The sequence below is a fragment of the Anas platyrhynchos genome, chromosome 2 (genome assembly GCF_047663525.1).
Source record: "Anas platyrhynchos isolate ZD024472 breed Pekin duck chromosome 2, IASCAAS_PekinDuck_T2T, whole genome shotgun sequence".
Lineage (NCBI taxonomy): Eukaryota > Metazoa > Chordata > Aves > Anseriformes > Anatidae > Anas > Anas platyrhynchos.
Genome location: NC_092588.1, coordinates 54,503,271 through 54,517,167, shown reverse-complemented (window position 1 = coordinate 54,517,167; position 13,897 = coordinate 54,503,271). Strand labels below are relative to the sequence as shown.

Here is a 13,897-nt window from a genome sequence, read left to right as displayed (position 1 = left end):
AAGAACTGAGTAACTTCAATGTGTTATTTTGTTTTAAATAACAGAAGATGCATCGGCTTTTTAATTGGCTTAAGTTACCTTAGTGGTCCATAAAATTTTTATCTAGCACTTTTACCTGTTCCTTGATGTCTTGTAACTGTTGCTGCAGCTTCTGTACATCTGCATTGACATTAGTGTTGTCTTTGTCTTTCTGCATAACTGGAATGTTTCCACTTGCTGTAATTTAGAGAAAATAAAGATATGCGATTACGTCTAATGAAACAGGAATAATTATTTCCAGAACACTAGCTATAATTTTTCAATTATCTAAAATAATGTCATTCAAATAGATTTGATCATCTAATTTAATTCACCATAACCTCACTGCAGCTCAATTCCTGAAGAACTTTTGAGTTTTGTAGCAACAAAGTTGGCAAATATTTCCTCAGTAACAATGCTCAAAATGCCTCTAAGCACCTTAGTGTTTTCAGAGTTATTTGTCAGTGATGCTCCTTCAGTGAAGTTTAAAAAAAAATAAAATCAAGCAGAGCCCTTTCACTCTGAAAAACCCTTTTTATCCACATAGCTGATTCTATTTGGTGATCAAATCTATACACAAGTATCATGGAAATAGTTTGGTTAAATTCTAAAGCAACTCAGGTTATGTTTTGTCTTTGATTGATCCAGGAAGCGATGTTGCTATATAAAACCAAAAAATCGAGAAGTAATTCATATGACAAATTTCAAATTTACAACATATTAAAAGCCTGATTTTAAGGATTATACTTCTCCATTTAGGCATAGTGTGAAAAGAATGACTTAACATTCCTATTCAGATAAAATTAAATTCAAACACTGCATACCACACGTGTAGTCCATAAAAATAATTCATAGAAATTACTCAAAAAAGTCACAAAAAGTTTTAGAAAATCAAAGCAGGTGATGTAAAACTGAACAATGTCATGGAAACTGCTTATATCTAGATGCTAAACAGTTACTATTTCTTTATTAGTCAGACAGTTCCAGAAATAAAAATAATACATGTATGGACTCTCATGCACAATCACAGTCAATCTTCAGCTTTTTCTTTGTAGGTCATTAATAAGTTGCCAAGAAGGCATGTATGTTTCAGCTTCTACTCTGGACAATGTAGGCAGTCCTTTAGAGAAATGGTTGGTGCTATCGTAGCATTGATACCAATACAGAAGGAGGCAGCATGAACAGATAACGGATACATGGCTATTAAACTTTTCTTCAAAAAGAAAAGGAAAGATTTAGGTCATTTCAAAGAATAAGAAAGGAAATAAGAAGTTGTTTGAGGGAAGGGAAAGAGTATGGGTCTTGGAGTCACTCACAAATATCATCAGTGGTATCTTCTGTACCTTTCCCTCCGCAGCACATTATGAAAGGCACTCTTCGCTCTACCACTGCCCGACATTGTACGCATTTCTTCATCAAGCTTGCACAATCTGAGAGGACAGAGAAATAAATTAAGAAATAAATCCTGCTATTCCCATTGTTCTCTCTTAACACGAGCTTGTTTATTCTTTTCACAGTAAAGATATACCAATACCATAACAAAGGTTTACAATACAAATATCTACTTGTGTTTGTTTTCACTTCATTTTCTGTAAATCACACCCATAAACAATCTCATTTGGGATTCAAAGCAAACTTGTTCTATTTATTTTAACATTATTTCTGGTGAGCAGGTTCCTCTTTCTTCCAACCAAATATCTATTCCACAAGAATTACAGAAATTAAAAAAGTAAAATCACACCCATTTGAGACCAGAACTTCCAAGAATGTCTTGATTACCTGCTTTTTTTTTTTCATAACCAAGGACCTCATATATTGTACTAACTTGCCAGGGGCAAACAGAGGTGGCTCCTTGCCCTCAAAAGAGCAAACCCATATATTTTGATACCATCCTAGAAAGAAAGTTAGCATTATTCTGCAAAAGGCAAGTGACAATGTCTCAAAATTGCCAAAGGTTACTGTGAAACAACAGAGTAGATCCTATGAAGTACACAAATTCGAGGACTCTTTCTCATCATGCTTAGAAAGGATCTACAGAAAATAATCTGGAAAGAAAACATTTGCATTTGTAGAGCCATTTGCTGTCATTGTTACAGTTTCGACTTGGCAATGACTATTTCACTGCTGAAATCCTTCACCACAGTGATTAATCTTTTTACTGAGAAACTAATTAAAAAACTTCTCTCATCATCTTTAAACTGCAGACAGCGAAAGAGCCCAGATCAGGACTGGGATCAGGATCAGGAACAGTAAAGTTAGTGATGCAATGTTAGGTCTCCCAGCCAGAAGAGAGAAAGAAACCAGATTTCTTTAACAAGACCAAACAAGCAATTACTTATTGGAAAAGACTACCTTCCCCCTCCTATACTACGTCAGCAGCAAGCACTGTTCTTCTCTAGGCAAATGACCCTTCAACAAAGCCTTGAAACGTCTGGTGACAAGGTGGTGTCTGTATTCTCACCCAATTATTCTCAAGATAGAAAATTTCTGGAGATCTCCTATGTCTTTTTGCAAGATACATGATGTATCTGTTATAGAAAAACTAGAGCCCTTGTGCAAATCTGCAGATCACTAAGGAAGCATATTAAAATATTTACTTACAGTATTTTTTAAAACATGATTTGCACATCTGAACACACCCAGAAAACTGCAACTAAACAATGAATGAACAGCAGGCTACTATAATCTGAGCAAACCTACTCACTATTAAATAATTCAGAGAGAAGCAGCTGCTCTCTAAATTTCTGGAAATCTCCACTTTGTCCTCTAAATATTTCATTAGCAGCTTGCCAAGTAATGCCAACCTTCTGATTATCACACCAAACTATCAAGTTGTACTCAAAGCCAGATCATTAATGAGCTTTCAGCAATCTTTTATTAAAAATGTTCTGTTTCAGGACTATTTCAAAAAGAACATCCTGTCAAGTGTACTTACTCTCACAAGCACACATATGACCACAAGGCTGGAAAAGCACTGCTGCCTTTTTGTCTGAACACACCACACATTCTTCAATCTGTAAAGTACAATAAACATAGATATGAGAACAGTTTATCTCCTGCTGTCAACATCAATTTGCTTTTTCATTCTCTTTGGAAAGGCACGTGGACTTTAAGAAGTTCCATCTAAGCTATATTTACTGATTCATCACCTCAAAATTCAATTTAAAGGAATTATCACACAGAAGACACATTTGCTGGCAGTATTTAAATGTTCAGTACACTGACAGATATTAGCACTATTATTGACAGCCTTAGCACTGCAGATATTACCCTAAGTATTTATACAGAACATTAGAAAACTATCAAATAGATGGCATTGAATAGATACTCTCCAAATTAGCAAAAGAAATCCAAGGAAGGTTATCCACAAAGGTTAGCTTTCACCTAGGAAAGCTGATTTCCGTAGATCGTCTTCTTCAGATGGATGAGGGGGCAGCAGACTTACTTTGCTGCTCTGAACCACTGTGGCAGAACTTTTCCACTGACTGTAAAGAAAGTCTACAGAAAAGGAGCTCACACTATGTTAACATTTTGTCTTTGAAAATATGCATGGCAGAATGAGTGAACAGTGTAAGAAGAATAAAATAGTGAATAGTAAAAACAGTACAAATGTACATTTGCAAGTTGCATATTTACTCTGAGACACAGAAGAAACACAGAAGCTGATTAGCCAAAGGTGTTTGGATAGAGATAAAAAGAACAGAGTGGGTTTTCTGTAGATCAGAAAACCTGTAAGTGGATTATGAGATTTTTATATATGTATATATATAAAAACATATATATATATATATTATTTTTCTTTAATGGCCAAAAAGCAACAAGAAGGACAAGGCCTGGTGATTACTAGGAAAAAAGGAATACTCAAACAGAAAAGCAATGGAGATGCACCCAGTGTAGTCACAAATACCTGGGAGCAACCATTTGAGAAACATGAGGAACTTACTGGGATTAGGTCCCTGAAATAGGGCACAGCTGGTTGATACTCTGAAGAAGAAAGTGTAATAAAATTCATAATTCAAAAAAAAAAAAAAAAGAAAGAAAATGAAAGATGAAAGTAATACTGAATAAAAACTAGTACAAAACTAACTCAGTTTACAGATGAATAATCTTTCCAAGCAGCCCTAAGGAATAAAAGAACTCAGTATAACTGAGGAAATTATATTTCAGGAGAAACAGCGATTTATCTTAAAATGGGAAAAAAATACCAGGAAAAAAAATAAAACAACTTCAGGTGGCTGTATTATGAACTCTGATGACCTGAGCAAAAAAAAAAAAAAAAAAAAAATACATTGACATGGAGAGGGAGAATGAGGAGCAGACAGGACACGAGTACAGGCAAACAGACAAGATTAACACACAATGTTGGGACAAGATATCAAAAAGATTGACAATTCCATCCAGTGAAATGCCTGTAAGGCAAAATACAGCGTAAAATATACACTTTTCCTTGACCTCTTTTTTACTTTTCCATTAAAAATAGAAAGAGAAACAGAAAGCTTTGGAAATGTTTACCTTTGTCCTAGACTGAACTTGCTCTTTACAGATGAGGCATTTTTTCACCCGTGGTGAGCACAGAGAACACGTGGCAATATGTCCACATGGGCCAAACAGAGTGTCTCTCTTCATGTCTGAACACACCATACATTCTTCTAAGGTTTCAGAGTCATTGTTGATCATAGACGGGCTTCGGGAACCAACCTGGCCACTACAAAGAAACCCTGCAGTCAGGCTTTTTTTTTTAAACTCATACTGCACATCAATTCGCTGCTTATCTGTATGTTCCTATACATTCAAGGATCAGTGTGTATCTTAACACAATCCCAACTGTGTATTCCCAAGTGTACTGTTGACACAAGTGTGAGGTCTCATGCTCAGATAAGGCATTCTGTAGAAACAGCCCACAGAAATTGGAATAGCATCTTGTAAATGCAAAAAAAAAACCTACCTTCCCATCTCATAAGTTTAGTTTTTAACAGAGTAATAATAACATATACATTCAGAACTGCACACCTTACCACCTGGAAAGCCTGAATATACTTGTATTACTTTCCAAATGGCAGACTTGTAAAAGAAGCCCCGAACTCCTGAAGTGACCTCACCCTGCATCTGTGTCCTATGCTGCAGCTCACCCAGCAGAGGGAGCATGGGTTAAATGTAAACAGCTCAGTCCTACAACGCTCACAAGCCCATAAAAGGTGGCGAGAATTAAGAACAGCCACAGTGATGAGGCTGAGACAGACAAAAAGTCTCTGCAGAAAATTAAGCACCTTACGTGCTAGGGCAACATCAACAAGAACAGTCTCTCTTCGTGACATTTTGCAAGTACATTTTTCATTTCCATGCACTGACTTCTGAGCAGGAATTAAGGATAAGAATCATGTAAGCCAGTGACTGGAATATAACTAGGACAACTTCTCATACTAAGTGCACTCGATGACGTTTTGGTGAAATTGTAATTCCTAAAGAAGTGCTTCTGAGGTGCCAGGCCTAATCCCTCTTTTTCTTTTTGCAAAGTCATGCAGTCATTCAGCCTGACAGGTACTCAAAAGGTGCTCCAAGGTGCTCCATGCAAAGCAGGGTCAGCCCTAAAATCACACTATTCAGGGTTTTTCTCCATTCCAGTCTTCAAAATTTGCCCAGATAGATTTCACAGCCTCTGTGGGGAACCAGTCCCAGGGCTCAGTTCTCCTTTCAGTGATGTCCCCCCACCTCTTTTCAGGAGTTTTACCAACCTCCAGATGCACTTTGCCACCTCCCCATTACCCCCCTCCCATATGAACAAGCTTTGTGCTGTGCTTCTAGGCCCTGGTAATGCAATGTCCACCCTGCCTGAATGTAATAACCAGTGTTGTTTACTTCCCAACTCATCAAAATCCTTGCAAACCAAGCTTCAGAAAAAAAAAAAAAAAAAAAAAAAAAAACACTCTGGTGACATCTAGTCCAATTCTGTAAAATTGCTACAACCCATTCCTGCTTAGAAAGAGCCACTTCAAAGTAACCAAACCCCAAATCTATTCAGTCTCCCTCCCTCCCAGTAAAATTCCTCACAGCCTGGTCAGATAGCTGGTTTTCCTTTACTACAAACCTCAGCTCTTCCAAACAGAAGCACAGTCAGGCCATCAGGTATAATGCCTGCAAGCAAATCCTCAGCACAGGAGGTGAGCGAGAATGGTAAGCAAGCCCTACTCAGACCCAGCTACAAGACAGGAGGCTGGTACCAGCCAGAGGAGGAGCAAGGCCTGGGAATGAGGCACAGTTCAAACTTCAGAGTGTGAAACTCTTGTAAGATTTGCAGATGTTTCAAGGAATGTATGTGTAGACAGTATTCAATGTATCACAGAATACCAAAAAAATGAATAGAAGTCAAGAAAAACTTGTATGTTTTAACACTATAGGTAGTAAAAGCATGATGTTTTAAATGCATCAGTTAATCTACAGAAAACTGGGGTATTTTATTAATATACATACCTGACTTTTTCTTTGTGGCATTTAGCCAGTGCTTTGCAGAGGCTAGGATCAGGGCAGAGATCGAGAGGAGACTGCCCCTTCTTATTACGGATGCTGAGGTCAGCTCCGTTGGCTGCCAGGAAGCAGGCAATGGATGCTGCGCTCTTCTTCTCTGCTCCCTGAGTGCCAAGTCCCATTATTAACTGAAAGACAACAAATACGTAAGCAACTTGAGAGACTCTCTACAGTTACAAGCAGTCTGGCCAAAGGAAAGCACGAGTACACACACACACACACACAAATCTGTAAGCCCACGGAAGCGACTCTAGAACTAAAACCAAAGCTATTGTATGGCTGCTTAATTCTGTACTCGATTTTCCTTTAAGGAACTACAATTCTGCAAGTAGTTCTCCTGCTGAAGCACGCCATCTCCTGCACACTTGTCAAGGGGCTGTACTTCTGCACGAGCATCACAGGGCATAGTCCCACTGGGTCTCTACTCAAAATACAGCCAGAGCACACTAAAATTGCCGAGCTCACATGAGATGCTACCACCACTGCACGTGGACGGAAAACACAGCTGGGCAGAGAATCAATGCACACTTTTAGTAGCCTAGTGAGCAATGCACCTGCCCAAGACAGACTTAATTTTAGTTGTCTTCTCAGCATGGAGGGATTTAAAATCACCTACCTGCCCTAATCACATAACACTCCTTCACTGCTACAGCTGTATCTGTGTATTTTCTGTACTGGTGGACCTGTTATGCGCAACCCGCAGGGCCAGCCAGGAAAACAAAGAGAGAAGGCTCACTCCCTCAGCCCCACAATGACAGGGTTCACCTACTCTGGAGTATTCTGGGCCTTTTCCCAGCATCTTTTTGTACTAAAGCTTGATGAGATAAGATGTAGAAGTGTAATGCAGACTACATGTCATGTGAAACTGCTGGCACTGCTAGGAGTCCCCCAGCAAACCACACAAGACTGTTATTCAAAGGAGCAGCCTGAGCACAGCTGGCACAGGTTCAATTCAAAGAGTTTTAAGTGCTGAATTCCGGAGTCACGAAGGCTTCAACACTGGGAGAGAGGCAGGATTTTCTACACACCTTGCTCCCAATATCTGATTTCAGCACCCAACTTCACTGATTTACATTATTCTATCCCACTTCTGTTTTGTGCAGCATATCCGTGTACCTCTTCTTCTAAAAGCTGGGTGTTAAGTACCACCCTTAAAAAAATTAATGATTATTACCCCAGACAAAATGATCTTTTGTGTTTAAAGAACTAGGGTGTTTAGATGCTGCAGCACATAGGAATAAATTTCAAATACCATATATCTGTCCCGTATCCAAAGGTTGCATACCTCTGAGTCTGAACCATGATGAAAATAGTTTTCAAAACCTCTCCAGTTACGTCTCCCAGCCCTCAAACATGACTTGTGAAGAACAAAGCTGGGTTTGGGCCCATACCTTGCAGCATGTTAAGTATGTCTCAGAATTCTCTCCCCTGCCTTGATTATCTGCAAGATATCTTTGTCATCACACAGCCATCCAGTTTTAGGAAAGCATTTTTTTTTTTAATTTAAAAACCTCAGTCTACAGTTCCTCCTAGTTGGAAGTTTTTATATAAATACACGTTAGTGAGGTGCTACAATATTCTTGAAGGTTGCTTCATGAGTTCATGGATACTTGTGGTCCAGCACACTTTCCTATGACCAAATAAAAACTGCAGAGCTTGGAAGATTTCTTAACAAGACAAGCAGTAAGTTACAGAGAGAAGTTGTTTTGTGGCGTTCAGATCACAAAACCAATTTTGTTTAGAAATTCAGCCCGTTTCTCTGCACTTCAGTTACAGCAGTAGCTGAAGTGAAGCACAGACTTTATCTACAATCTGGCTACCTTGGGTCCTGTCAGTAATCCAGCTGTGGCAGCACAACGCCCAGTGAAAGCTGATTTGCTCTGAGGCTGGCAGAGCAGACGTTCTTTGAAGGCATGCCTGCAACCAATTTGCTCTAGTCCTCACTCAGTTCCTGGGACACGAGTTCTCTTACCATCCACACTTGCACCTCACGGACTCTGAGCTGTTCCAGAATGAAACAACTACTGTTTCTCCAATAGGAAAATCAAACACAGTTACCAGGATATTTTCCTTCACTCGGTATGGGCACACACTATGCCAAGACTGGCTCCTCCACCTGGAACAGTCACCAACATTATTCAAGAAATCTCGAGTCCTAAAATACCTCTGCATGCTGTATGCTTTAAAATCATCAAGACAGTATCACAGCACATGACACTTGGTAGTCTGCAACATTTCAGGCACACAGAATGGAGAAAAAAAAAACAACACAAGCAAAAAAGACACTATGTCTTAGGGCCAGTATAGGGGCAGCAAGTCCCCTCTGCAGGAGGCTGGATCGAAAATGTATCAGCACAAACCAGTCCCAGCCCATCCACCTGCAGGAGAGAAGTCTCTTTGGGGCATAATCCACACAAACACTAGTTATTGTCTGAGTTATTTTAACTACTGACCCCTTAACCAGTAAGTGACCTAACTAACTTCCATCAGAGCTCCTTTAGCTTAAACTAGCATCTCCACAGTGGCTACGTTTTAGATCTTAGAAGTGTGTTAAGGGTCCAGAAGATGCCTGTATTAAAATACACGACATCCTATAAGCCTGTGGAATTATGTTTCTTTAGAATAAAAGTGTCATAGGCTAAGGAACACTGTATCTGTAATAAAGAAGCCAAAATGACTTTGTCCTGGTGGGGATTGGACTTCAGAAAAGTTCTCCTCCCAACTGTACAATCTTCATAATGAGTATATTAATAAAATACACTTGTTTTTCATATTGATGCCTAAAATCGGTAGGGCTGTCTGTACTATCATGACTGTTGACAACATGCATTTTAAATAGTCTGTCATATTAAAAAAGCAACTGAACAAAACTGACAAAAATTGCTTGAGTTATTACAACAGCTTAATACTGACATTCACAAGGAACTACTAAAATCAATACTAAAGAATTCATTCCATAAAGTTCCACTTATGAAGTAAGTTCCCAGTGTCAGTGAAGTGTGTTTTGTATTTTAAGCTGTGCTTGAAGGAAAAAGTAACAAAGGGTAGATTTTCAATGATGTTGCTGTTTAACATGAAACAGCTTACCAATAAATGAAATAAAAATCAAAAATATAACATCCTGCAAGTGAAATTTTATTTCAGTTGAAAATACTGAAAAATTGTTGAAGTGTTATATTACAAAGATGCACCCTAGGGCTCAGCAGGTTGATATCTCAAAGATAACAGCCCAAAATTGCTCTTTTTAAGATACCAACCAAAATGAAGCCAAAAGTATAAAATTTTTTTACACCAATACAGCTCAAATGAAACTACAAGAAAACAGTATAGAGAAGAAAACAAAAACAAAACCATTTTTTTCTCTGAAACATAAAACTCAAAAATAAATTTTAAAAGGTGAAAAATACACGTCTAAAAAACTCCAAACACAACTCATCCAGTTTCGTTGTGGATATCACTAAGATAGGGAACTGACATATGAAATGATTGACATATGAAATGCTGAAACTGAGAAAGAGCACTCGCTTCCTGCTCATTCATTTCAAAATTAAATACATGCACACAAAGGATTTTGACCAATTTCACAGAGTCCATTTCAGATCATGGAAACACAACTTAGCTGTAACTGGTTTCTTCCTGTCCCTTAAAAGGACACAAGCATTTTTTGTATATGCGAGCCATAACTAGGCCAGTGTATTTCAGTGAAATGAAGTAGCCAATTTGAAAAATATTTGTTGTACAATGGAATTATTATTTTGAACAAAGACTTTTAAATCAAGTTGTTTTGGAATGAAATGCTGTAGCTATCACATACAGTTAAAATTAGAAAAAAGTATTATGATATTGGTAACAAATGACTCAGCAAATCTGATTCCCTGTCATGCTGCACATCTTCACTATTTACAGAAAAAATGCTGTTTGCTTTCCACAATTCAAGTCACTCCATAATTTTCCTTTTCCTATCAGCAAAACTATAAAATTCATCTTTAAAGTTCACACCGCTTCTCAGGTGTAAGCATTTTTTTTTTAGTAAAAAGATTTTGACCTTTATTAAAGGGAGTTTTGACTATTTCCCTACCACATCGCCATTTCTGAAATTAACTCTGTCGGAAAGATACTTAACAAATCATCATGCAAAGACTAAGAATGCTTTGTTCTAACAGAAAAAGCTTTCAGAGGATTAGAGAAGCGGCTAAACAATTAAAGCTACGAAGTCATGCAAGATGTCAAACCACAGAAAACATAATTTTAGTCTTATTCTGTACTGTATTACTGTACTTTTGATTTTTGGCAGCCGTATATTTGCTATGAAAGAGTGTTGCAGAACTATTTTGAACCCATATTTTTCTTTAACAAAAGGCAGAGACTAAATGCTAAAAACTCCATAAAAAAAAAAAATCTGCCTACGCTGAAATGTAATGTGGAATATATTTTGACTTATGCTGCCAAAAAACAGTTCAACAGTACAGACACTAGATAAGCTACAATAATAAAGAGATAAACGCATAGAAAAAAAAAGGAATAAATAAATGCATTTTATTTACTGTGTTCTTTGATGGCTCCCAAGCAGTATCTACCTTGCCCACATCTTGCATGTCTTGGAGTTGGCGGAGCTGTGAGAGGGTGTGGTGCCTCAGGGCTTCATGCAGGGGAGTATCCCCATCTTTATCCTGAATATCCAGCTTAGCACCTGCACGGACTAAGAGCTGAAAAGAGAGAGAACTCCATTTCAGAAACCAAAAACCAGCTACTTATTCCATTTAAAAAGTGAAGCTGTGGTTTGGGATGCACCAAAGGGTTATATGCACTTAGGGTCCAAAAGGGTTTTATATATATAGAGAGAGACCTTGCTACATTTCACAGTTGAGTTTATTTAAATTTATTTCTCTTGCTTCAAGCTCAGCCTCCAACTGAAGCATTTACCTCTTTCAAACATCAATTTTATTTCAGCAGAAGCCTCGTGAGTGGCTGAGTGAGAGACAGATGGATTTTACAGGATTCTTCCTACCTTTAACTCTTACAAGAGAGCCTACAATGCAGTCGATTAGTGTAACATATCAGAAACAGAACAAAGTGGACAAAACTTGTGTATATTCCGTAATAATAGGTTTCAATGACCTCAAAGACCACCACCTTCACACCATGCTGAGCTTTACAACTTAATGTGTAAATAACCTGTTAATGTACAGTATCCTCAGCTAACAAAATAGTTAAAGCACATATTTAGGTTTATCCTTACGCAGCAGAAGACACCAAAACCACTACTACCCACTACCTTCGAACACTTCGCAAAGTAATGAGCTGTAAGACTCATCTTGAAGGCTAAAATTAGGCATGCCCCCTCCCTATGACATATGTTCCAGTTCCTATGATATGAAGGAAGCCTGAGGCTGCACAGGCCTTCCCATTCATGCTGCACTTGCACCCAGCTCTCCCCTGATTTGATGCACCAGAACTTTCTTAAATATGCTGTCACACAAAACAGCCAACACATGCTGACAAATAACAATGCCCTTAAAAAACAACAAAAGTCGGTGGTGCTATTCAGAAACCCACAGATAGAAGCAGCTGATGTTTTAACTTTAGTTTTGAACTTTTGCTACTCTGCAGAACTCTGAATTGCAGTGGAGACAAAAAGCATGGCCTAGAAACAGGGATATACAAAGGGTAATCTCCCTCTTTAGAAATAGCTTGCTTGCAAGGATTTTAGCCTCAGAATTGAAGAATCTCAGACTCTAGGAACGGCTAAAATGAAAATACCTCAAAAGGAATTCAGAACTCATGTGTCAAGGAAATACCTGCCTGTAATTGATTGCAGCTTATCATTTCCCCAAACCTTTCCACAACTGAAAGAAAAAAAAAAAAAGAAGAAAAAAAAAAGAAAAAAGCTAAAACTCACAGCAGTCCTCTGGACATCTTATACCCTCTAAATGGACTTACTCTGACCCAAGTTTTCTCACTTACACTCACATCCTGCCTGCCACTAGCCATGTTCTGTTTCAGAGTTTCTCCTGGAAACAGTAGCATGTTACAGAAATTTCCCTGTCACTGCTATGGGTTTCTAGTAATCCCTCTGAAGAAACCTCTACGAGAAAACTCTTTTCAGAGCAACCTGGAATCCTTGTCTACCATGGGAAATTCAAAGCCCTTGCAGAAGCTAAAAATAATAATAATAATAAAGACCAAAAAGATATAAAATAAAAAATCTCCCTTTGTCATGACTGCGGAGCTTTTAAAAGAGCCCTGCTACCTTTGACCACTATTCCACAGATGCCTGAGGGTACAACCCAACCCTGGAAAGTACCCAATAGGAATTAAATTTGAAATATAGGAGCCAACATGTTCTCTGCATGGCTGCATGAGTTATTTTAGGACTTCTCAACGCTAATCCAGCTCTGAAGTACGGCTACTCTATAGGGTCGTTCACGTAAACATACTTGGATGTAAGCGTGTCAACCCAAGCCTCGTACTCGTGCTCCAACGTGCCTACCTTCCTGTCATCCGCTACGTTGGTATTGTGTTCCCAGGTGCCCTGTCAGTTCCCGAAGGGCACAGGAGCTCACCAATTAAATATAGCTGCAGAAGGGCTTGCAGAATGCAAGTGACTCTCCGAAACCATTCTTTGGTAGCAAGTGGTTCCAGATATAGGGCCGTATCACATGTTTCACTGTAATGGGATCACGTCCATCAACCCGTGGAGATGGAGAAGCCTTACAGCAAAGTAACGCCAGACAGAGGCACCGACACAGCTCTGCACCAGGGGCACAATTCTCTGTGAGCCTGAGTAAAAGTCATTTTTTAATATAGGATGATTCTCACAACACTAACACAAAAACTACACAGAGGGCCCAGGCTAGGCCGATGGATTCACTTATAGGAAACATTTCCTACAGCACTGAGCACTCTCTCCAAGCCTCAACAGCCCACACTAGCAAACCATGCCAACTGTGGGTAAGCTGTGCTAGACCCCAGTTTCCTATGCCATCAGCACAGCTTTGTTAAATTTAATTTTTTTTTTGTTAAAAGTATTAAACTTTTGCAATCATGTGAGCAAGAACAGAAAGTGCATTACTTTCACTGCTGATTTTATTACTGCTTCTAGCTTTCCCAAGCTAAGAACAGGGAACTATACAGTCAGGAGTGAAACTGATAAAAATGATATTTCACCTACTTAGTTTGCGAAAGCCACAAGCAAAAATAATTACTCATCAAAAATGCTATTTTGAGGTCCGTTACAGGACCATAAGACTCAAGGCAAATTATAGAAGAACACACAGAAGGTCCCCTTCACTCAACAAGAAGGGATGCCGGAATTAGCAGCCGCAGAGAGGAAACCATAATACACATACACAAAAAT

At 38.7% G+C, this 13,897-nt stretch overlaps 1 protein-coding gene across 3 annotated transcripts in view; it reads right to left on the bottom strand.

Moving 5' to 3' along the window:
- The window catches only part of MIB1 (MIB E3 ubiquitin protein ligase 1), a 75,412-nt gene that overhangs the window by 10,489 nt on the left and 51,026 nt on the right, over positions 1-13,897 (bottom strand). The window contains exons 15-20 of one of the 3 annotated variants that reach the window (XM_072034781.1): positions 11,085-11,246; positions 6,487-6,668; positions 4,531-4,723; positions 2,954-3,032; positions 1,335-1,448; positions 116-216 (exon numbers count right to left, since the gene is read on the bottom strand). In XM_072034781.1, coding sequence (XP_071890882.1) covers positions 116-216; positions 1,335-1,448; positions 2,954-3,032; positions 4,531-4,723; positions 6,487-6,668; positions 11,085-11,246 — 831 coding nt within the window. The remainder of the gene's footprint in view (positions 1-115; positions 217-1,334; positions 1,449-2,953; positions 3,033-4,530; positions 4,724-6,486; positions 6,669-11,084; positions 11,247-13,897) is intronic. The other 2 variants (XM_072034782.1, XM_072034783.1) reach the window with 2 other exon arrangements.